At 35.4% G+C, this 24,980-nt stretch overlaps 1 protein-coding gene across 1 annotated transcript in view; it reads right to left on the bottom strand.

Moving 5' to 3' along the window:
• Window positions 1–24,980, bottom strand: part of LOC132377787 (voltage-dependent L-type calcium channel subunit alpha-1D-like) — a 348,931-nt gene that overhangs the window by 86,260 nt on the left and 237,691 nt on the right. Inside the window, exons 30-35 of the mRNA XM_059944141.1 lie at window positions 24,020–24,130; window positions 18,172–18,201; window positions 16,743–16,826; window positions 6,641–6,769; window positions 670–735; window positions 260–351 (exon numbers count right to left, since the gene is read on the bottom strand). Of these exons, the coding sequence (XP_059800124.1) occupies window positions 260–351; window positions 670–735; window positions 6,641–6,769; window positions 16,743–16,826; window positions 18,172–18,201; window positions 24,020–24,130 (512 nt within the window). The remainder of the gene's footprint in view (window positions 1–259; window positions 352–669; window positions 736–6,640; window positions 6,770–16,742; window positions 16,827–18,171; window positions 18,202–24,019; window positions 24,131–24,980) is intronic.

Genomic DNA, 24,980 nt, shown 5'->3' with positions numbered 1-24,980 from the left:
TTTGCGGCTCCCAGTGTTTTCTTTTCTGTGGGAAACGGGTCCAAGTGGCTCTTTCAATGGTAAAGGTTGCTGACCCCTGATCTAAACCAACCAGACCGAACTGTCCAGTTGCCAAGCTGAGTTTTTCTCCAGTCTTCTGCATTACTAACTCAGTAAATAACTAAGGTGTAACAAACAAATAATGTAATTGCATTTACATTTTTGTAAATACAACCAGTAATTGCAGAAGTATAATAATATAAATGATATATTTTTTTACCTGAATAAAAGCAGAACAGACTGAAAAAAAGTCTGAAAGTTGTTATTTCTATTTATCTGTGTATGGTCTTGCAAGGCAACTTTGCCAAAAGTCTGAAAAAGAAAGTAATATTTTTCAGATCCATTAAGTACATGTAGGTTTTTTGCCTTACAGTGAACTGTGAAACATTGATATTCTGCTGTTCATTAAAATCTTGGTAAATAAACTTATTTTCAGAGAATCTGCAATAAAGGGCATACATTATGAATTATCGATTTATAGTAGATGAATGTAACACCAAAAGTATTTACAAACTTCAAAGAAAATTAAGCTGTGTTACAGTGAATTAATAATGAACCATAGAATCAAAACCACTTCTTAAAATATTACATTTATATCAATAATGTGTTGGACATAATCACACTGGTTACCTGCATGCCAATTACAGCATAGATGAAAAACAGCATGGCTATCAGAAGAGCAACGTATGGAAGGGCCTGAGAAGGAAGAAAAGCTTTACTAGTAAAACAGAAGCAAAAGCTGGAAAATGTGATATTAAATAACAATGCTGAAAACACTCAGGTCCAGCAACACTTGTGAAGTTACTTTAACAAATCCACGTTCTCTTACCTGGAAAATGTAAGTTCCGATGAAAAGTTATCAACCTGAAATGTTAACTGTATCTCTCTTCAAAGATCCTTTCCTGATTTTGTGAATTGAGGCTGGATTAAATTTATAGTTTTGTTAAAATATTGGTAATACTCTGAATCACAATTACACGGAAGTTGAATTAATGAAGACTGCGAGGAGACTATCAGTCCAGGACAGACTCCCACTCTTCCTTAACAGTTCTGAAAATGATTTTTTTGTTAAGTGCCCATTCCCTTTTACAGTCTGGAATGTTTCTGCCCATCCTTGCAAGTTCTGAAATTCAGATTTTAATGCCTCTTTACTTTTTTGGAATATCTTAAATCCTGGAACATTAATTACTTGGTCCAGGATTTCCTCACCATCTTAATCTCAGACAGCCCATTATTGTTGTATTTACACAAATACATTTTCAATCTATTTAGGATGCCTTGAAGTCTCTCTTAGCCTCCTTCTATCTAATACTACTATGCTGATCTTCTTGGGCAACCTTTCATGAGTAAGGATGACTTCCACCCATTGTTAACTCTGAGGTGGCTGATGTGGAATTCTACAGGTGAGGCAGGGGGTTACTGACAGGTCAAGCTGCTGGTTGGTTGGTGAGGTTGTGCAAATATTCTGCTGTTTATTCAAGGGCTGTACATATCCCAAACAATGGCTTTAAGGTTCTCAATACCTTCCTAAATGCTCCTTCAAACTTCGAGTCTTCATGAGCCACAGATTTCCAGTGGAAATGTTGCACTTCTCCAAATAAGCTTTTGATATTTATTTCATTGTCAGCCTTGTAATCTTCTCCTCAGGGCTTGGAGTACTGTCCGCTTCAGCACTCTTGTGCCAGGAATGCAAACAATGTGTACTGCCCAATGTAGCCAACTGAAAATAACTAGATCCTCAATACTGGGGGTAATGGATGAATCACATTGGTACGCTCAATTTAAGGATGTAGCAGAGAAAGCATTTATAGTGCTTTTCCAGAGCAATGAGATGCCTGCTATGTTGAGTGCAGGTCTCAGAAATAAACAATCTTCTCATTATTACTGACTAACCATACTCCTTTTAAACATACAGAATATCAGACATCACATCACAGGAAAAGGCCTACAATATCTGCACTGAACACAATGCCAAAGTAAACTTAATCTCTTCTGCTTGCACATGATCCATATCTGTCCATTCCCTGCATAATAATGTGCCTATTTAAAAGCTTCTGAAACACAATTATCATATCTACTTCCTCCACCACCTTTGGAGGTCAATACCAGGCACCTACTAATCTGTGTTTAAAAAAAACTTGTCCCACACAGCCTTTTTAAACATCCTCCCTCTCACCTTACACGCAGCTCTTTCAGTATTTCACACTGGCCAACTGTTTTTCCTATTTTCTGTTTCTATATACTGGTGCCTGTTCCTTGCCAATTTTAAATCCTCCTTAATCACACTATTGAGCCACTGGACATGCTGGTCTCAGCCACGTTAAGATGCCATTTGTCCATTTCAATAAGTCTGTTCTACCCCTGGATTGGCCCTAATTTACCAAGAATCTGAAGCTTTCCCACCTACAATAATCTGCCTCACCTACTTAATTCTAATTTTGCCAGAACAAGGTATTGGGAATATTCCAGAGCTTACTGTCTTCACCACTCTTCAGTTCCCTTTATTATTGATTCTAACATGAAGCATAATGTAGTGCTCTGCTCGTAGTTCCCAACCATCCCAAGAATGTCCTGCACCTATCTGTGATGCCATTTACACTGGCACCAGGAAATTAGTTACAAATATACCTGTCTGACCCCATTTCTGGGATCTCTAACTCCTCCTCCAACTCTAATTCATGCTTCCATTGTCCAAACATGCCACATCTTGAGCAGCACTCCTTCACAGTGTTATCACCTCCAGGCAATCTCTAATAGTGAATATCATTTTAGGAAAGATATTTTTATAGAGATTTCTTGCACTTCCTGCTCTTTCAGATGGTTTTCCATTTACTGCCCAGGTCTCTGAGAATCAATGGCAGACAACTCATGAAACATATAGTCCTAAAATCTCTCATCTTGTGCTCTGCTGAGACTCCAGCTTCCCACATGCTGAAAGCAGTAGTTCTCAGCAGTCCTAGGAATCCTCCATTCAACTTTACAAAACATAATTAACTTGTTACCCCAATCAAATCATACTTACATTTTTTTTCTCTTTCCAACTTCAGTTGGAAAGCTGCATTACTTCCCACTTAGACTTACTGACCCAGTTCCTGAGTTAATCATTGATCAAATCTGGCATCAATTTGTAAAATGCTTTTAGTATACTCTTTGCTAATTTAGCCCTTTGTATTTCAAATACCCATCTCATCAAACCCCAACCCACCCCCACTTAACAAATTCCACTGTACTCTATATTGAGGACATGTGCACTCTGCATATTAGAAGAAAGTCTTGGTGCCAGCTGACAAACTACCAAGTAATCAGATCTAGAGATCACCTAATTAACTAGAAGAAGATAAGACTATAGTTATGTAAAATTCAAAATGTCACTAACTCTGAAAATGAGGTCATCTTTGTCCTTTACTACTCCCATGTCTACCAAATCTCTTCTACAGGATTAGAATCAGAATCAGCTTTATTATCACTGACTTAGATGACATGAATTTGTTGCTTTGTGGCAGCAGTAACTGTATGAAGATGTAAGAATTATAAATTACTAAAGAGTGGAACTAAAAGGAATAACAAGACAGTGCTCAAGCATTTCTTGGATTGTTTGGAAATCTGATAGCGAAGGAAAGATATTGTTTCTAAAAAGGTGAATGTGTCTCTTCAGGGTTCTGTACCTCCTCCCTGATGGTAATAATGAGAAGAGGGCACATCCTGGATGCTGAGAGTCCTTCGTGATGATGCCTGCCTGAGGTATCACCTTTTGAAGGTGTCCTTGATGGTAGGTAAGGGAGAGCCCCTGATGAAGCTGGCTGAGTCTACAACCCTCTGATGGTTGCAACACCATACTAAATGGTGATGCAACCAGTAAGTATGCTCTCCGTTGTAGTGTACATCTATAGAAAGTCTTTCATGGCATACAGAATCTCTTCAAACTCTAAATGAAGTAAAGTTGCTGGTGTGCCTTTTTCAATATTACTCATCCCAGGTTATACCCTACAAGATTTTGGTGCCCAGGAATTTGCAGCTGTTCGCTATTTCCATCAGGAGCCTTCACTTCCTGAAGTCCACAATCAACTCCTCGGTCTTACTGACATTGAGTGGAGTGTGAGGCAGTTGTGACACAACTCAACCAGCCAAACTATCTCCCTCCAGTTAACTTCCTCATTGCCTCCTGAGATTTCACCTACAATGGTGCTATCTGCAAGTTTATAGCTGGTGTTTGAGCTGTACTTAGCCACACAGTCACCACTGTTCAAGAAAGTAGAGCAGGGGGCTAAGCACACATTTCTGAGGTGTGCCTGTATTGATTGTCAGAAATGTGTGTTTAGCCCACTGTGATTTCACAAAATGGGGAACAGGCAGAAGTTCCAAGTGGCCCAATACAAAATCTTATCTTTGAGGTTTGTTCACCCACTTTTATTAACTATCTTACTGAGGAAAATATCATTTCCCTAATAATTCTGAGGAAGATCCTCTGATGCTCTGCTAAATTTAGAAGCCCTTCAAGCTCAGATATTCTCACCTTAAGTTTGCAGTGAGTTGTCCTGTTTTCATCTGTTACAGGAATTGAAAGGAATAGATCTCAGCTGTCCTTCCAGGATGTAAGAATCTTCCATTCTCTTCTAGAATTGTTACTCTAAATGAATTGTTACCCTACAAATCCCTTTTAAAATGTACTTTATTGTCTCAGTTTAAGTTAAGATTACTACACCTCGCTCCATCTGACCAAAGTTTCCTAAATGGAACTACCAAAATTGAAACTCGAGAGGAACTACCTATTATTCTTGCCTTGCTACAATTATTTTTACTACTCCAAAGTTAGAAGGATTTGTATTGCTATGTTAAAGTCTATGCACTTAAAATATTATTCCGCTACATGGGCAGAGGAATACTGGAAATAGCTTAAGGCTTAAAGTATTGCACACCTACTTTGAAAAGTTGGAATTTTCATAGAAATTTTATATATACATATTCACTTTTCAACAGCTTTCTCTTCATAATTTCCCTTTGAAAAAATCTGGATCTGTTGTCTATTATTTTGATAATTTTTTAATATTTTCAAACTAAGACAAGGATGAAGATGAAACTGTGACACAAATACAATGAGACCATTGTAAATACGAAGCATTTTTACTGGTCTTTACTATATTAATCCATCATTTTTAATTGAGCCATGAATAGATAGAAAATGATTTTTCCAAATTTCCCATTTCACAGTGCATTCCAATGAGTGACATTCTACAACTGGAATTTCAAGATTCAAGATTCACAAATTTTATTGTCATTCTCAGCTCTGCAGGGCAGAATGAGACAGCATTTCCCAGGGGCAAGTGCAATCATAACATAACAAACCCAACAATAAATAGTAAACACAACAATAAATAGTAAAACACAACAGTCACATGTCTGTAAAAATCAAGTTATAATGTCCAGTGCAAGTTAAAAGTGTCCAAAGCAGAGTCAGGTGGAGCAGCTATTTAGCAGTCTGACTGCCTGTGGGAGGAACCTGTTTAGTAGCCTTGTGGTTTTTGTTTTGATGCTCCTGTAACGTTTGCCTGATGGCAGAAGAACAGTTTATGGAGAGGGTGTGAGGGGTCTTTAATGATGTATCGTGTCTTCTGGAGGCATCGACTCTGAAAGAGGTCTTGGACAGAAGGTAGAGAGACCCCAATAACCTTCTCTGCTCCCCTAACCACCCTCTGCAAGGTTTTTTTGTCGGCAGCACTGCAGCTGGAGTACCAGGTTGTGATGCAAAAAGTCAGCACACTCTCAACCACGCCTCTGTAGAATGTAGCTAAGATGTTAGTGGGGAGTGATGCTTTTTCAAGTTTCCTCAGAAAATGCAATCTCTGCTGGGCCAGTTTCACAATCCCAGTGGTGTTCCTGGACCAGGATTTTTCCACACAAATCCATAAAATTTTTCAACTCTGCAGAAACTCTATCTGTTAATAAATTATTTGTTTGCCAGCCTAATAATGGACTGCTAACTCAAATTAATTTGTCCCATCCTTCTCCATTTTAAATGGCTACCATGACATTTCTCCATGAAAATGCAAGTTAATGATACTGTACTTCATGGACTTGCGTGTAGCTAATGGCATTTAGTGATGGGCAATAAATGGTGGCCATGAACCCAAAGATTTAAAAAAGTACAATTCCAGCAAAGCCATTTGTAATTAGTTCAGCCCTTTGTTATACTTGCATCCTGTCTACTTGGGTAAATTAATTGTTATGCCATATCTTAATTGTCTAATTTAGTAAGGCTGTATCTCAGAAATTAAGTACATTCACAAATATAGCATTATCAGAACTATGAAGTAAAAATACATGCTTTTGTGCTGCAATTTCTATAATTCTATGGTCATGAATCATTAACAAAAATAAAACGTATTTAAAAATTAGCAATGTATTCAGTAAATACAGAAATCAATTTCTAATCTCTTATCCAGATTTCATTCTTGGTCAATTGGTTCACATTTAGAAAAAATACAATAAACTCATATTAAGTAAAAATATTTTAATATATCTAGCATGAATTAAACTTAATGCAAAGGTTAACATTAATTGTTTTTTATTCAATGTACACCCAAGAGTGAATGAAAGTGGTTACCTGGAAGGATTTAACAAATGTCCACAACAATGTACGTATCCCTTCACCACGACTCAGTAATTTGACTAAGCGCATTACACGGAAGAGACGGAAGAAAGTAATGGAAATTCTGGAATTTTCCTCAGAATTCTATAAAGGGAATTGTACACGAAATTAGTTCATAAGAAGAAATGAACAAATGCATAAAATGAATTTTAAGAACACAGAGAACACAATAAGAAAGGTAATCACAAAACACTCCAAGATGTTTCCTCAATCACTTCAATACTTAGCTGCATGTTCTGCAGAAGCAGTGTGTGATCTGAAAGACTACTTGCTACAAAAGTGTAAATTTTCAGAGAATTAATGTCACCTGCCATGACCATTTCTTTTTAATTAAGCTTAAGTTTTTCAATTAGGTCAACATAATTCTGAAAATTTATTATATAGAGTCACATATTGTCAAAAGGTAATTAACATTAGGAACTCAAAGACAAAGTTAGGAACAAATATTCAATTGAAATTAATCACAAGATATTCACAAGAAAGAAAACATTCATGCAAGGTAAACACAGGGGAACATTATTTGTATCTTACCCCAGGTACCCCTGTAGGGGAGCTCTCAGTTGTCTTTGAAAAAGGCTTTAGAAATGAATATTTAAATTAATAATTAAATAAATGGATAACTTAAATATAAGTAGAAGCAATGCGATTTAAAAATACCTTATCTAAATTAAATATTGGGACCATTGTTTCATGTAGTGAAAAGTAAGCAACTGACCAGGGGCACACTCAGTCTGCTACTTGATAGCTGTACTGGCTGGTGGAATCATTTCACAACCAAACTCATTTGTGCCAGCTGATGGACAGCTGGAAAGAGCTGCATGTCTCCAGGGCTGTGCGACATCAAACAGCCTGATTGGCCTTTATGCCGGAGACAGTTCCTATGAATCAGGTTGGATGTGTAGAGTCCTCCAGTTCCTCTCAGAATCTCAAAAGTGAAAGTGAACTCTTATTTGGCCTGATGTCTTCAGTCACCTCACCAACTGATGCAGGTCAGTGGCTCAGGTGGCAAAGTAAAATTGAATGCATGATTTGCTAAAAATGTACAAGTTAAAAACTACTCTTGATGGTGTAAAATTTCAAAACACATGAAAAATGAACAAGTATTTTATAAAATGTAATTCAGCTCATGCTTTTTGGCCATTTAATGAATTGGATTTTACTTAAATTTCCATAGTTGTTAAATAATTTTTAAAATTATAAAAGGGGTTAAAAGCAATATCAGTTTAAAACAAGAGAGCAAGAACTATGGGCCAAATGTCTACTTTAAACCTCTAACAAAGAATTAGCTATACGTAATTTGAATTTGCTACACCTAAGGGCCTGAGAAAAACAACTGCACATAGGAAGAACTTTTGGTGCCATAAATACTAGATTCTTTTTATCTTGTATTTGTAAATTTCGATACAAATTCCTATTCTTTTGCAGAGTAAACATTGTCAATCCTGTCACCTCACTCAAAACTGAATTGAATATAGATTTTGGAATTTCTATTTATTCAATCTTGAGAATACCCTAGCTTGTCAAAGTATTTGCAAGCAAAAAGTTCAAGGTCATCTCAAGCATTTCTTCAATGGAACTAAGTTTCGTATGGAGAGCATAATGCACATGCATTACAATGTATACATGTTTAATGCAAAATGGTAGAGATGAATTTCTACTCTGGGGTACTTGTAACATGTCAAGCACACTTTTTTGTTTTGTGTAATACCAGAAAGAAGCAGAATGAAGCTCAGTTCTTCAGCACAGAGTTTACACCCAGTGTTGAAACAGCAGAAGCTATTGTATTAGTGGTGGGGTATTTTGATTCCCACAGAAAACGCTTTGGAATTTTAAAAAATGCTAATTTAGTGTTAACTGATCAAGATATTCCAAATCCATAGTGTTTTACCACCATTGAAGGTTTTCATTAAAACAGCCCGAGGTTTGTTCAATTCAAAAACAACTCCAAGTGATCAAATAATAACATCCAAATCAATTTTTGTTGTTTCACATTTTTAAATTCAATACTAATTAAGAAAACAAGTTCATAAACTGATGTAGGATAAATGTAAAACATGTCCATGCAAAACAATATATAAAAATAACACATTTCACTAACACAAGCAATTAATTACTCAGATCCTATTGATATGATTAAGGTTTAGTTTACTGACCATGACATTCAAAGGCTGACCCAAGGCCAACTATATAATAAGTAATTTGAACATTATGAGAAAAAAATTAGTTTTTTTGCAGACATAAAATGGAATTATTTCTCTCCCAAGCACTGTATATTCTGTCACAGCAACTGAATACATAAAACAAAGATGGAACTATTCCAAGTGCAGATTTTTGCCACATAGGAGGTAAAACTGGTGAGAAGTGGGAAAGGGGAAATTATGTGAAGAGTGAATCCAATAAATTCATGCAAATGCAGTGAGGTACCAAATACATGCAAGTATCAATGCATAATGATCAAAAAAACTTTGGCACTTTATGAGATAGTCATTTGCCACTTGTACTAATGCTAATTATGGAACTACAAAAGTATCATTCTGTGTTAAAAACACATAATTGAATCATCAATACATACATAGTCATAAAATAACAGTACGGGAAAATAATTGGAGGTAAATTTCCTTATTAACATCGATGAAAATTAAAGCACAATTCAAATAATTAAGGACTGAAAGAGAATACTTCACATGATTTTAAAACAAATCTTTACTCATTAGAATAATTTCTATAATATTAAAGAAACCTGTAAGTATTATCAATCTGAGGGCAAAAATGTCTCCTACACTGTAACAAAGCAAAATGGGAGCTTTTGGATCAGTGCCTTATAACTATTTTGTTACAGAAAATGGAAGTGCAAATTGGATGTGTGTAGAAAAGTGGATCAGTTCAGTATTGTTCATCATGCAACATAGTTCTACCAGAACAATTTATTTCTTATTAGTAATTATTAACATGATATTATGTTCTCATTAATTAAAACAAATTTCTATTTAACTACATGTATGAAAATTTACCAAAAATGAATTAAGTAATTCAAAATGAAAAGATTCCTGCTGCTGGTTAGATTTAGAATATGGTTTCAAATGATTGTCTTTGTGATATTTACGAAGCATAACACTCTTGAAAAAAATTAAGATACTGTCAGTGTGCTATCAAGCAGCACAGATTGAGTTTTATTTCAAACTTAATAAGCGTCAGCTTTTGATTGTCAACCATTTTAATAATGCTGTGGCACTAACTAGAAAGGTCAGGGTGAGTTTAATGATGTGTTATCATGTTTCAGAGGTTCAACTGGAATGTGTCTCTGGAGACAAACTCACAATCTCCAAAATCCAGGAACACAGAAAAGACAATCTTAGTCATGCGAACAGATATCAATGCAGCCCATCTTAATCTTTGCTCCACATACTGTGGACACTGAGTTGCACCACATGCTGTAGGACTTATTGGAAAAGGAAGTGTAATGACGTGCACAGATTTAAGCACATGGATATATTACATAAAACTATCCTTTAGATAAATTTCTTCTTCTAAGTATTACTTGATTCAATTCCCTAGGCTGCATTATTTACCAACATTGAATGAACTAAAACATAAGCAACAGAAAATCATGAACAAGAAACAATCTGCTGGAGGAACTCTGTGGGTCAAGCAGCATCTGTGAAGGCAATAGAATTGCCGATGCATAAGGTCAAAACCTTACATCAGGATAGACCATAGAGAGGGAAGATAGCCAGTATAAAGATGAGAGAGGGGTGTGGGGAATGGTGAGACAGAGTCCAGTACGTGATTGTTTGACTAAGGACCAGTGATAAAGGATGGGCAGTTGTAGCCAAGTTAGGGAGAGGGAGGGTAATATAATGAAAGATGGTGAAGGCACATGGGGTAAATATAGGTTTTGTCTGTATTGATGGAAGACAGAAAAGACAAGGAGGGGTTGTCAGGGTGTGAACTATTAGAAACCAACTGAACTTGGGAACAATGACATGTCTTAAGCACTGTTCCTTTGTGATAGGCTGAAGCTCATCCTCATCCTGCCACTCCTAGACTGAAAAGAATGTGGCAGCTCTGCTCTGTGCCTCCAACACTCACATGAACAATGCTGAATGAGGAGCAAGCCAACTAAATTCTAAGGGTTGGGCAGGTGTAATTAGAAAGAGAATTCCAGATTGAATATAGCACCTACACATTTTAATATTAAAAATATATCCAATCCCATATGAAGATTAGTATGGAATACACTCCAGACATAATTTCCAATTCATAATAAGTCACAACTTAAAAATATTTTCCTTTTCTCCTTGCTACATCTGTGAAATGTATTTTCAATCCCTGCCCTTTTATTGACGGTTCATAAATTTAACCAGCTCTATGAAACTTCTTCTCTGAAACAGCTCTATGAAATTTCTCCTATGGTCCACTCTCTTCTCTATCACATTCCTTCATCTCCAGTCCTCTACCTTTCCCACCCACCCGGCTTCATCTATTACCATCCAGCTATCCTTCTATCCCTCTCCCCCCACCACCACTTAATTCTAGCAACTTCCTCTCTTTCCTTTCCAGTCCAGAAGAATGGTCTCAGCCTGAAATGTTGACTATTCATTCATTCCATTGATGCAACCTGACCTGCTGAGTTCCTCCAGCATTTTGTGTATGGAGCTTTATGAAATCATTATTTAAGAAATGTTTGAAGAAAATGCCTCTAAACTCTCATTTTATCTGGAGGCATTCATAAGTATTCATGCAGATTTCTAAATTCTTGTAGGCTAGCATGATGTTGGTACTCTACTCTGAAGGATGGCTCAGATGGAGAAATAACATTTTTCCTGGACAATCTGACACAATCTTAAGAATAATTTTAATCAAGAATATAACACATCTTTAACAATGGGTGGTGGCAATATGGAATTACAGCTGCCCTTGTAAAGTGTCAGCAATATGATTATATACTATATTGATTGTTATTAAGACAACAGACATGAGCTAATACCAAATTCAATTGTGATAACTCCAAAGCCCTCCTCATAGAATATCAAAAGCTTTTCTTCAAAACTAAACACATCCTTAACTTTGCTTGCCTCTTTTACATTAAAATTATAGATCCACTTTGAGTTGTTGAAATTTGTAGCCTTCTGCTGTTTAGAAAACTAAAGACACAATTTCTGCTTCTTGAAATGCACAAACAGTATGAATCCAGTAATTTCTTCGTGTAGCACTGCATCCTTACTCAAAGCTAAACCCACTTAATTAGATGCAAGGTGATATTGTATTTGAAAGGTCCTTAACTACATATAGATTATCATCAGTGAATGGCGTGCATCTGGAATGTGCTGTGAGGGGTGGAGGTGGAGACAGACACAATAGAGCTGTTTAAGAGGCTCTCAGATAGAATTATGAGGAAGCTGAGAATGGAGGGATATGGACCACGTGCAAGAAAAGGGGATTGCATGTCAATAGCTCAATTAGTTTGGAACAACATCATAGAATGAAGGGCCTGTTCGTGTACTGTACTGTTTTACGAACTATCAACAAATGAATTATTTCTCCAACATCTTCAAATAGAGTGAACACATTCCTTGATTATGGAACTCTCTCTATCCATTCCATTATTTTTTGTTGATCAAATATCTTTGCTCTTAAACTTTTTAACCCTGCACACTGAGTGTTTACAGTTCAATGAATCTGAGATTCCAATAGCCACAGACCATAATGTGGATGAATAATACTGATTTCTGAGGGAAAATGAACATTTGTTTCATTTCTGTGGTTTTAATTTAATCATTCCAAGTGATCATGCAGAAAAACCAGTGCAAAAAATGCAGGAATTATGGTCAACCAAATTTTCATTATGAAGACTAAAATAAATCTAGATATCATAAATTGTCAAACACAATAAATTATTCAATATGAAAACTATTTTACATTCATATTGACTGACAGTAGTAAACAAAGGAACAAAGGAACATAAACTCATTATCTTTGGTAGCTATGGAAACCCATTCTGGCAATTTCTTTACTTATTCTTGTTTGTGGCAAATATTTTACTTTACAGAAAAGCACATCAGAGTAAATACTACAGCATATAACTATTGTCTCATAAGTAATATTGGTTATTCATTCAAAAATAACAATTATTCAAAACACAAATTAAAATTAGGACTGTCTTAATTGTATCAAATTTGAACTTGTAATGTTGAAATCAAGACTTTCTTTGTGACAACTCTTGAAAGGTTCAAAAACTTTGACCAAAAAACATAAAAACACACCAAGGGATTTTCCTTCCTTATTGCTGCTATTTCGCCTGAAGGCTGAAAACATTTATTATCTTTTTCCTCAATGAGAGAAGAAAACTTGCATGACCATAATTCAATGCTTCAAATGTGAAACTCTGTGAAAACAATGATCATAAAAAGTGAGCAAAAAATGTATGGTGCTTAATCATGAAACTGAATACATATACTTGCCTCAACAAGATTCTAAAAAAAAACATGAAGCAGAATTAGAAAACCCATTACTTTAGCTTTTTAAATTAATATATGAATGGATTTATAGTATGATTTGCAAAACTAACCGTATTTAATTTTGATGCAAGTTAAATCCAAATATTAACAAGTCTTTCTTCTTTAGATAGAGCCATAACCTACATTTGTACATCTAGGATGCTGAGTGCAATTAGGATAGCAAGTGGAACTTCGGCCTTTATTACCTCAACAGTGGAGTACAGCCAGATGTGCAGTGCTTTAGTGAAGCTGCACCTGGAGAATTACATACCATTCTGGTTTCCTGACTTAGAAGGCAAACTTACCATGTATGCAGAGCATAGAACATTCACCAGGCTAGTTCCTGAACAGATCCATTGTATAAAGTGTGATTGAATAGACTAAGCCTATTGTCTCCAGATTTCACTATAATGAGACGGCTTATCAATTTTAGGGCTAAACTGCACAATGTTTCCTCTGGCTGAGGAATCTGAAACCAGAAGGCCATGACTGGAGAATAAGGTGTGGACCATTACGACTTAGATTATAAGAACTTCTTCAATCACAGAATAGAAAATATTTTGAAATTCTTTGTGCCAGAGAAATGTGGAAGCTCAGTCACTGAGTTTATTCAAAACAGAGATTAATAAAAAAAATTTGATACGAAGAGAATCAAGAAATATAGAAATCTAAAGGTAAATGTAATAATTATGTATTTGTTATAAATGTAATAATATTCATAATCTTTTTACATGGTCACTAAATTATTGATGGTAAAGACATGAAAAGAATGAAATATCAGATTGCTGTGTACAGAATAATTTTAAGGAATTATTCAAAGATGGATATATATTAGTAGCTTAAGAGAAACAAAAGCCACAGAAAGATTTATCTTGTTTCCTTAGCATTCATCAGAATAAGAAAAGCAGAATTCATAATTAACATTTTCACAAGGAAGAAAAGCCAGTAGGAAGGTATTTCTTCAGTTATGCCATTGCAAACCAAAACAAACCCTTTAATAATTTTGTTATTCACAGCATTTTAAATGTCATAGTGTCAGTCTGCGTGTTACCAAACAAATGAAGAACTTGTTCAACTGGGAACAAGTACAATGGTTTAACTAATTCTATTCAGGGTTTTTACCAGTGAGTTTTTGACTTAGAAGAATAAATATTAAGATTTTTTTTCAATTTTTGAATATATTTTAAAATGTTTACTTTTAAAAATGTAGCTATAAGGCTATATGTGATCTTTGTAAGGGACAATATCTTTTTTTGGCAACAGCAAGCTAAATATGGAATAGATACTTAACATTAAACTTACTCATACTTCCACTCTTTGGGGTATCCCAATTTTTATAGAGATGGGGAAATATTTATTTTCATAGTTTTATAAGCCCTTTACTAAAATAGCAGAGATAACAGGGTTTGTTTTTTTTTTCTCTCTTGGTATGGTTTTCTTTGCAAAGAACACTTGGCTTGCAAAGAGCTAAATAAATGGCAAAATAGATTGAATCTCAGACATTTAAGTTTGAAGTACTAGATTCAGATAGAAAGTAGAAATTAAAGAAAGGCAGTATGGGTCAGTATGGTAAGAAAGTGATTGCAGAATTTTGTAAAACTAGGTAAAATGTAATAGAAACTATACGTGTGTGTAAAACATTTCACTTATGGGAAAAAAAGACAGACAACTGATGGGAAATTATTATGTTAGGGGACTAACCAAATAGCTTAAGGCCAGAATGATCAAGAATGGCAGCCAAAGGAATAGTTTATCTCAGGAAAGCTGTAGATGTTAAATGCAAAATAGAAGTCCAGACATAGCAAAACAGAATTGGTGCCCTCACCATAATGCTATCAAAGCACCATGACTCAATGAATGTTAAAAAAAAAATCATGAAGATCTCTAATTTTTCTTTGTGGTCATATGTTCTTCTATATTGACTAGCTCAGATGTCTTTAAGGCATTACTGTAAGTAAATATTTACATTCCTTTCACTATCAATTTTGAGGTATCTTAAAGTTTAATTTTTCCTTCAGGATGTCTAGATGTTTTTGTTCAAAAACTTTAATAAATATATAGTAAAGATATATTATTAATGTTCCATTATTTTATTTTGTTATTAGCAATTTCTAAATAATTGAGAGTAATTATACCAATGGAAACTAAGTTTCACCTTAACTAAAATGATAGAGTTGTTCGGTCTTTTTGCTCAACTTATTTTCTTGCCCTCTGGCTTGTGTATATAGACTCTAGCAAAGAAATCTCTAAAAACTTTTTACCTTAATCTATTGTTCTAAAAGAGCTGACTAGACAGAATAATGGAAATATAGTTCAAGTTAATTACTTTTGCAATGTTACTGTAACACTCCTGTTTTAAACAGGGTTAAAGATAAATTGTTAATTAACTCTTCACAGATCTGCCAACCAATATCCACATATTCAATTATAAAGATTGAAAATGAAATACACAGTGCATCAAATATTATCAGTTATGATCATTGTGAGATGCAATATGCTTCAATTGCATTAAAGTGCTGAATATATAACTGACATTATAGTTATTCTTAATTTCATGTAGTATAAAATATTGTCAACACAAGTAAAACTCACTGTTAAAGTGAAGGCATGATCAATTATATTTAAAAAGCAGACTTTGAACTTCTACGTCAAAGTTCAGAGATCGTAGAATAATTTGGAGGGGCAGTTACAGATAGCCTTTTAGCCTTTACTTACATTAACTTCTGTGATAGCAATATCAACGACGCTACCAATAACAATTAAGGCATCAAAAGTGTTCCATGCATCAGCGAAATAGTGCTGTGAATGTAAACATTCAATAGGAGCAGAAAGGGATGAGAAAGACAATAGAAAATAAGTAACAAGAGAGTACAAGAGTTACAACACAAGTGAATTACAACCGAGGTAAACTTGGCTGTATTTTGCACTACTGTGAAAGCATGAGTTTATTTAATACTCTTTTTTTTCTTGTAAACTCTAATTATAAATATATCAAAGTTCAATTTTTTTCTGTTTTAAATCCATGTTATGAAATATAATAAGATTTTTTGCTAAATAATTTAAGAAGACCAACACTGATAAACATATCTGATATCTAATTTCATGGTGTTTCCAGTAAAGCAGAGTAAAGATTGATAACAGGAATATTCTTTGTTTAATATTTCAAAATTTTAGATAGCAGATATATAGTGCCTTAGCAAATGCCATACACATACTTAAGCCATTCCTATTAAATTAACTTCATTGATTTGAAAATAATAAATTGCCTCTGTTTGAAATACAAACATAGTATAGAATTATACAAAAGGCCTTTGCACAGGAAGGGCCACAAATTTTTCACTGAAGACAAATGCTTTCACAGTTATGCTTGTTTTTGTATTGGAGAGTTGATCTTCTCTGTGTTCTAGAACAGGACAGAGAAAAAAGTGAGAGAAGTCAGGCTTTGAAGGCTCTTTTTTATTTCATAAAAGAAAGTACAACTGTTTGTGACTTGCCCAGCGATAACGTTTTGTAGCACTAAAAGGGAGAAATAATGGTTTCTGGGAAGGTACAGTACTCACATCAATTTCACCGAGTACGACGTCAATAATGCTGCCAATAACGATGAGGAAGTCAAACACGTTCCAGGAGTCACTAAAATAGCCCTACACAAAGTAGGTAGGGGGCAAATGTTTGCATTAACACATTGAGCATTGAATGCATCTTTAGTTAGCTTTAACACAAAACAGAAACAATAAATTTAATAATTCAATGTTTAAAAGAAAAATTAGATAGGGTTTTAATGGGTTATTAAACAGATGCCACTCTCCTGCTATTTAAAATTTACTTTAATGGAAACAGAATTAGCATGAAGAGAAAACAAACATATTTTACTGGGGCAAGTATAAAAAAACATGTGTTGTGAAAATACTGTATGTGAAAACCTTTGGGTTTTTATTTGGGATAAATTTAAATATAACTTGTGGCTAAGAACATAGGTGAACTTCCTAAAGAAAAAAATAAAGACAATTTGTTTATAGGCCAATTTCCAGTAAATCAGCTTTTTCAGACTTTCCTAAAAACAATATTTATAATTAAATTAGTGATGATTACTACATAACGTTAAACGTTTACTTACTTTTGTAATTAAGTGCTTCTACAAATCAAAAAATTACACAGTGTGCAGGTTTGAGAGATCTCAGTGGTGCAGTTATTAAGGTTGAGGAACATCTATGTAGAGATTGCATGTACTCCCTGTTATTGCAGGGATTATCTCTCTGTAATTTTTCTCCCAAATGCCAAAGACGTAGTTCATGAGTCACTTGGCCATTATACATTGCCCCTGTTGTGCAGGTGAATGGTAGAATCTGGGGGAAGTTGATGGATGTATAATAAAAGTAAAATGGAACCAGCACAAGCAGGTGGTTGATGCTCAGCACAGGAATTGGAGGCTGAAGTGCTGTTTTTCTACTGTATAATTCTATGATCCTATTACTCAAAGTTTAAACTCAAGAATTTGGGAACTAGTTTAAAACTAAAATAGTTTGGTTTAGTAGTTTTTCAATTAGCAAATGTGTCAAAGGAATAAATCCTTTAATAGTTTAAAAATACGCCTTTGAATTTTTAACAACTATCAATTAATAATGTTTGTCTGTTTGAAACAATTGTTTATATGATACAAACTCAAGTACTCCATTTAAGTGATCTGCAGCATGACAGCTATTATTTTATTCAAGATTCTAATTTGAATTAAAGTAAAAGAAGATTAACAGGATTATTAATGACATAAAATAAACTGGTGAACTGCTCTAGTATCAACCATTAAAGACTAGAAGAAGAAGTTCCACAACCAACTGGAAGAATTAGGGGGTGAATGGAGATTCGGGTTGCAAGGAAAGGGAGAGGGAGGCACAAATGGACAAGTCACGCCAACTAGAAACCCAAGAAACCATGCATAATTAGTAGCTGACAAACAAAAATGCATTGCAAAAGTCAGATAAAATCACTTACTAGCCATCTCTCCTTTTTTTTCACACACACCTAATACAAAGTGTTAGTTAAAACTTAGTAAATGGAAGAAATGCAACTTTGTGGAATGTAAGAATTTGCACATTAAAGTATCACTTTATCAATGACTGCTATTACAAATTAAAAATTAAAACATATTTAAATAAAGTGACATCTAACCATAAAAGAACACTGCCGCAATCAATTCATGCTTATATTCCATAATACTCAGAATGAAAAGCTTGTAAGTCATTCTGATTGGAATGGAAGCACTAAACCAAATAATCCAATGATGGGCAAGATATGTTCCACTTTATTGCATACTGGCACAATGTAGCTTTTGATAAGAGCTTTTAAACAAGTGAATCAAAATTGAATTGTCTCCTTTTCAGTTGGTTGGACTGAAAATTGACAGAAAACACAAAGGTCAAGAGTATGATTTAAATAAAGCGCGGGAATGTTGCTCATTAATTTTGAAGATAAATTACTTGCTCTTTATTTTGATGTGTAGTGAAGAGAAAAAATGAGCAACATGAGATCTGAATAATTAAAACTTGCTTTTTTTAAGTGTGGTATTTGCCCTCAGACATGTATTCAAGCAGAAAATTGTGCTGAAGGCCATACTGTTCACAGTTGAAATGATGTATATTGGGCTTCACCTCTGTTGCACCCTCTGATCTTCATTTCCATCAGCTGGTGATTATTCTACTCCCATCTATCAAACACTCCTCCAATTAATGCTTTCTTTTCACACAATAGAGGCTATTTCTGTCCCTGGCAGAAGACCTGTGTGATTGGCAATAGGACAAGTTTATATAAACTACCTATGTGATGCACCATCAATAACTCACACTGAGACGTAAGGCGAGATATCGGCTTTTATTGACTGGAAGAAGGAACCAGGAGTGAGTGTCCATCATACTATGACCTGGAGACTGAGGCCGAGCATCAGGCCTCAGATCGCCTTTATACAGGGGCCTGTGGGAGGAGCCACAGGAGCAGTCAGCAGGGGGCGTGTCCAGACAGGCACATAGTTCACCACACTATGTAACCCAAACTTTCCAAACACCAATCTTAATCCCTCACCCCTCACAATCCTCAATAGCCTACACGTGTTCTGACCTTTTTAGACTATCAACAACACACTCAAAAGACACACAAGATCTGGAGCAACACAAAATTTTGCAAGATCTCAGTGGGTCAACAGCATCTATGGTGAGAAGTGAAGTTGACACTTTGGGCCAAAGTCCTTCATTGGGACTAGAAGAAAAGAGGACAGCAGACCTAAGTAAAGAGTCGGGGGACTCTTTAGCACAAGCTGGCAGATAACAGGCGAATCCAGGTGAGGAGGGAAAGGTTGGAAGATTGGGGTGGGAGGGAAGGATGCAAGAAGCTGGGAGGTAATAGGCGGAAGAGACTAAGGGCTGCAGAAGGAAGAATTCAATAAACTCTTCAATAAAGGGAAGGAGGTGGAGAACCAGGTGAAGGTCATCTGGTGAAAAGCAAATACACATAATTCCAACTGTGAACCAGGTGATGTGAAGGTCTCGTGAGGGTGGGGAAGGAGAAAGAAAAAAGGGGAAAGGGTTTGAGAAATAAAGGGAAAAAAGGGGTGGGAGTGGAAAACAGAGAGGAGTGGTTACCAGAAGTTAAAAAAATCGATGTTGATGCCGTCAGGTTGAAGACTACCAAGATTGAATATGAATACCTTCACTCTGTCCACCGTAACAGCCGGAATCTCCAGTGGCAGGCCTCTTTAATTCCACTTTTCATTCCCACACAGACATGTCTGATAACAGTGTACTCTATCGATAAATGCTGATAAAATGCTCTCCACAGTATATCTGTAGAGAATTGCTAGAGTCCTTAGTGACATATTAAATCTCCCCAAACCCCTAATGAAATATGGCTGCTGGCATGTCTTCTTTATAGTTGCACAAATGTTTTGGGCCCAGGATGGCTCTTCTGAGGTGTTGATACCCAGGAAGTTGAAGCTGCTCACCCTTCAAATGCTGACTCCTCAATAAGGACTGTTGTGTGTTCTCCTGATTTCCCCTTCCTGAAGTCCACAATCTGCTCCTTGATCTTAGTAATGTTTAATGCAAGGTTGTTGTTACACCACCAGTCAATTAGCCATTCTATCTCACTCCTGTACACCACATTGTCACCAACAACAGGTGTGTCACTGGTAAATGTAGATGGTGCTTGAGCTGTGGCTAGTCATACAGATATGAATGTAGACAGAATAGAGCGGTGTGGTTAGCCCAATCTTCTAGATATAAGCTTTTAGACTAGCTTGTTTGTAATAACTTTATATGGTAAATGAGAAGGAATTGTATTGCACAGGACTGAGCATTCACAACAGAGGCTGAATGGAGAATTACAAGAACAATGCAAATCAAAAAGGTTAGCATATCATGATTGATTATAGATTGCTGCTAATTCTCTGGGCGAGGAGATGACATGGCAAAAACTGATATCCAGAAGTCTGAGATCTTTATATTTCATGAAGATGTGCTAATATGGAATGAGGCCTTGAATCCCATAGCGTGAAATTGAGGCAGGGTCCAATCGTGAAGGTTAAAGGATTAACAGTTATGATGTGAAGCCAAGTGGCATTTTCTGATTTGCATACATTTACCTCACAAATACACAGTTTGTGTTGTGAATAACTGCTCCAGCCACCTCTTCAAGACAGGATGTGAGATTTAAGAGGGAACTAAAGAGAAGCATCAACTTTCTTGGCCATCTTGAAAAGTGAAGAACTTATTTATCAGCAAATGGAAAGGAGAAAGCATAACCAAGTGTCTAACATATAAACACGATGATAACAACAGACAGGGAAGCTTGCAGTACCAGCAAGTGTATCTTTTTCTGGGTCAGCAAAAGCTAATACAAGAGGTCACTTTTTTTAAAGCATGAGGAGGAAGGTTTAGGGGAGAGTTTAGAGCTTTTTTCTAACATAAAAAGTGCTCTGTGTCTGGAATGTAGTGCCAAAGGCAGTGGTTGAGGCTGATCCATTAGGGGCATTTAAGAGACTCGTAGATATACACATAGATGAGAGAAAAAATTGAGAGATATATAGGATGGAAGGGTTAGATTGATCATGGAGTATGTTAAAAGGTTGACACAACATCATAGGCTGAAGGCCCATACTGTGCTGTACTGTCTGTGTTCTACTTGTAATTTATATTAAGTGCATATTATTTCCAAGAAAATGAAATATTTAGATTATACTTAACATAACTGTAATTAGTAAGTGAATAATTACAAAGTAATAATAAGATTAATAGTTTCAATAAACAGTATTCACTTTCAAAATATATTTGACAAAATAACAACTGAAGTGATGTGCAAATTCTTACTTTTACCACTAAATAGGCAAAATATATATTATAAAGCTAGTTCATTAAAATACAAATGAGGGAAATTTATAATAGTAAATCCCAAACATTTACTAACAATAGCAATGGGAAATTGATCCCACTTTTACTTAATGCTTCCAGTTTAATTTCAAGCTTTTATTTTAAATGTCTGTAGTTTTTAGCCCTTCCATTTTTTAGCCCTTCCATTTGCACCAAACTGGTGCAGCATTGATAGTTTTTAGGTTATCATCCACTATCAAAAGGCAGAACCAAATATAAATCTGAAATAAGGTAACAGTGCACTTGAAGAGAGTTTTGTTGTTTGCACATATTACACCTTCCCAGGAGTAACCATTTTCATGCCTTCTTCGGACAACATGGCCTTTTGAGCACAATGCAGATCCAAGTCACCATTCAGGGAGGAGCCTTCATTATTTTCATTTCTTGCCCCAGCATTCCCACTGCCAACATTGTTTCCTAACCCAAACTGCAGAGAAGAAGATCCTGATAATACCCACTCCTCAAAACAGGGCAGGGCTCCTGCTGATTCTCCTTTGACTTGTCCTTACCTCCAAAAGTCAACTTGAACTTCTTTGTTCTGACCTAAGGTACAGGCATCTGATGTCTCTCCCCATCTTTCCCTACCTAACCATAACACAGCCCAGTACATCACAGACTCTTATCAATCTCCTTCCCCCCGTGTCTCAATCAAAACTCACATTCTAATGTTGCCATTCTCCACCTCATCTCCACTCCCAGAAACCTCATGACTGCACAGACAGCACAAACTCCCATGTGTCTACTTCATCTGTATCATCACAGTGACAGTAGAAGGCTCAAAAGCAGGGCTTTCCAACCTCTTTTTAATGCATTGGACCAACACCATTAAGAAAGGGGTCCATGAACCCTAGGTAGGGAATCCTCACTCTAAAGGCTCTAATGCCTCCCCTGCCCCTATATCGACTAGCCATACTGTGGCTTCAGTGGTTTTGCACTATTACACCCCCCCCCCAAGCTACAGCAAAAATTTGATGTTACCCCACTTCTCTAAACTGGCCTCAGGCACCTTTTTGTTGTCCCTTCAGTTGTTACAGAAATACCTGACACAATTCAAATATGCTGTTTTTATGGGAAAGGGTCACAATGAAGAAAATGTTAGCACCAAATGCAATGCCCATATTGAACACCATTTTAGGGGCCTTGGAATGTCTGGATTAGGGTATTCAGCTGTCTTTACTACCTGCACATATACATTCCACATATCTATTGTCTTTAAATTGCTGAATATAACTGTCCCAACTACACTAGTACTGTATATCATTTAGTTTTTTTCTGAAAATTTTGTATTAAATTTCTCACTCTCTCCAATAAAAATCACACTATTGCAGATCACTAGTGATGTTCCAGTTCAGCTTTCGCAGCAGTAATATTCATCACTATTAATACAGAAAATTTAGACACCAACAGTAAACTTATGGCCAATGAATCCATGATAGCAGAATTTGCCCCGTTTTTATTTTGATGTGATGTTATATATGGCATGAGGTAACTGCATCACAACTTTATGTACTGCCTATTCTATAATCACATTTTCAAAATAATCTGGGTCATTGCTATACTTTAGAGAAAAAGCTGATCAGAAATTTAAAGTGCAATGTATAAGAATATTAGACATACAGTCAAGCTGGAGTTTTCAGTTTGTGTTTTTAACCACTTATTTTGTATAAATCATTGATACTATTTTTAATCATTGATTTTATTCACCTTTGTTGTTGATGATGCTGTGGGTAATAATGGTTCAAATATCAATTGGAAACCTCAACAACAGATTACAGTAATTGCATCAATTTGTTTATGACACGGTTTATATTTAGGATCTGGGAGTAACCTCAGCCGAAATATCAGGAAAAAAAAAATTTTGAAGCTAATCCATTTTGTTTTCTTTTTTTTTATTAATTCCCACACTAGTAGTAAGCTGCACCTCCATGCTTTCAAATCTGAACTACAGTTTTATTCATCTTATAGATAAAACCAATATAACAAGAGCTCAGAAAAACTTCATTATTATTCATTAATATAGTTTGCAATTATATTAACACAATGGTAAATGTTTATATGCATATATACTATGACATTATAAATTAGAGTAACACATACAGGTGTTTAGATATACTGCAATACAATGCTGCAATACAAACTGTTGAAAGCTGCACCTCAGTAAATCTACTTGCAATTAAACTGTATATTGGGTAATTTTCAAGTGGCTTTCTCTGACATACTTCACATTTGATCTTAAATGTAAGCTTAATGCCTTTGTGCATTTTCCTTCTCTCAATATCTTATTAGCTTGTCTGTATAAACTGTAAAATTAACACATGAAATATAGTCTTTAGGTTTCCTACTATATAAAAAAGAATTTACAGTTTATCTGTTAATGTAAATGCTTTGTTTGTTGCTTTTCAGTTCAAAGTATGAAAAATTCTTACCATTGGTTTGAAAGCTATGAGTTTCAAAACCATCTCTACAGTGAATACAGCAGTGAAGACCATGTTCAGGACATCCATTGTGGAGTTGAAAAATGGAGATTGCTCATAGTGCTAATAATATAAAACAAAATTGTTACAATGTCACATAACTACAGCTTATATTTTACAATTTTGGACAGTGGGGTGAATGTTTGGTTTTAAGTCTACCTTGACAAGATGTGGGTAAGGTGGGATGTGTTCGTTCCTGTAATTCTTACACATACTTCAAGGCCAGCATGATCAGTATTTTCAGACCTTCTGTCTGGCATATTTCTTTCCCAGCATTTATAACTTCTGGTTTATTTTAAATGTAATTATTTGCAGAATTTATACCAATCACTGTCTGAAGTTTTATGGGTCACTTTAAATTGTTTAATTATATTTTAAATGCCATTTGAACTACGAAGAATAAATCACTTCTAACAGGAACTCCTGACTAAAATCATTCCCATTCTCATTATTCCACAATTCCAGCACCTTAATGAATCTCATACAATTAAATTCAAGTCCTCCATTAGGCAAGCAATTCAGCTAAATTATGCAGACTAGGCATACAGATAAATACTAGGATGCTTTTATATTCCATCAGAATAATTTTCAATTCCTCAATTTTCTGATCTATGTGACAAAACTGATACCGTTCTAAATTTGACATGAGCTCAAGATTACAATCCTATCCAATCTGATCAGGTACTTTTCTTAACTAAAAATCACCCCATTAGGGTGACAAAGATTATGTACAAACTTTAAGTCTGATGAAGGGTTTTCAACCCAAAGTGTGAAATGGCTTCCCTTTCCACAGACACTTCCTGACTGAGTTCTTCCAGCCTTTCTATTTTTCATTCAAAGCACCTAGCAGTCCTAGGTGGTGTAATTTGCTGAACTGTAGCTTACTTAAATTGCTCTCTGTAAGATTGTCTAG

Source organism: Hypanus sabinus, chromosome 19 (assembly GCF_030144855.1).
Source record: "Hypanus sabinus isolate sHypSab1 chromosome 19, sHypSab1.hap1, whole genome shotgun sequence".
Lineage (NCBI taxonomy): Eukaryota > Metazoa > Chordata > Chondrichthyes > Myliobatiformes > Dasyatidae > Hypanus > Hypanus sabinus.
The sequence above is the reverse complement of the archived record's forward strand: the minus strand, read 5'-3'. Positions and strand labels throughout refer to the sequence as shown.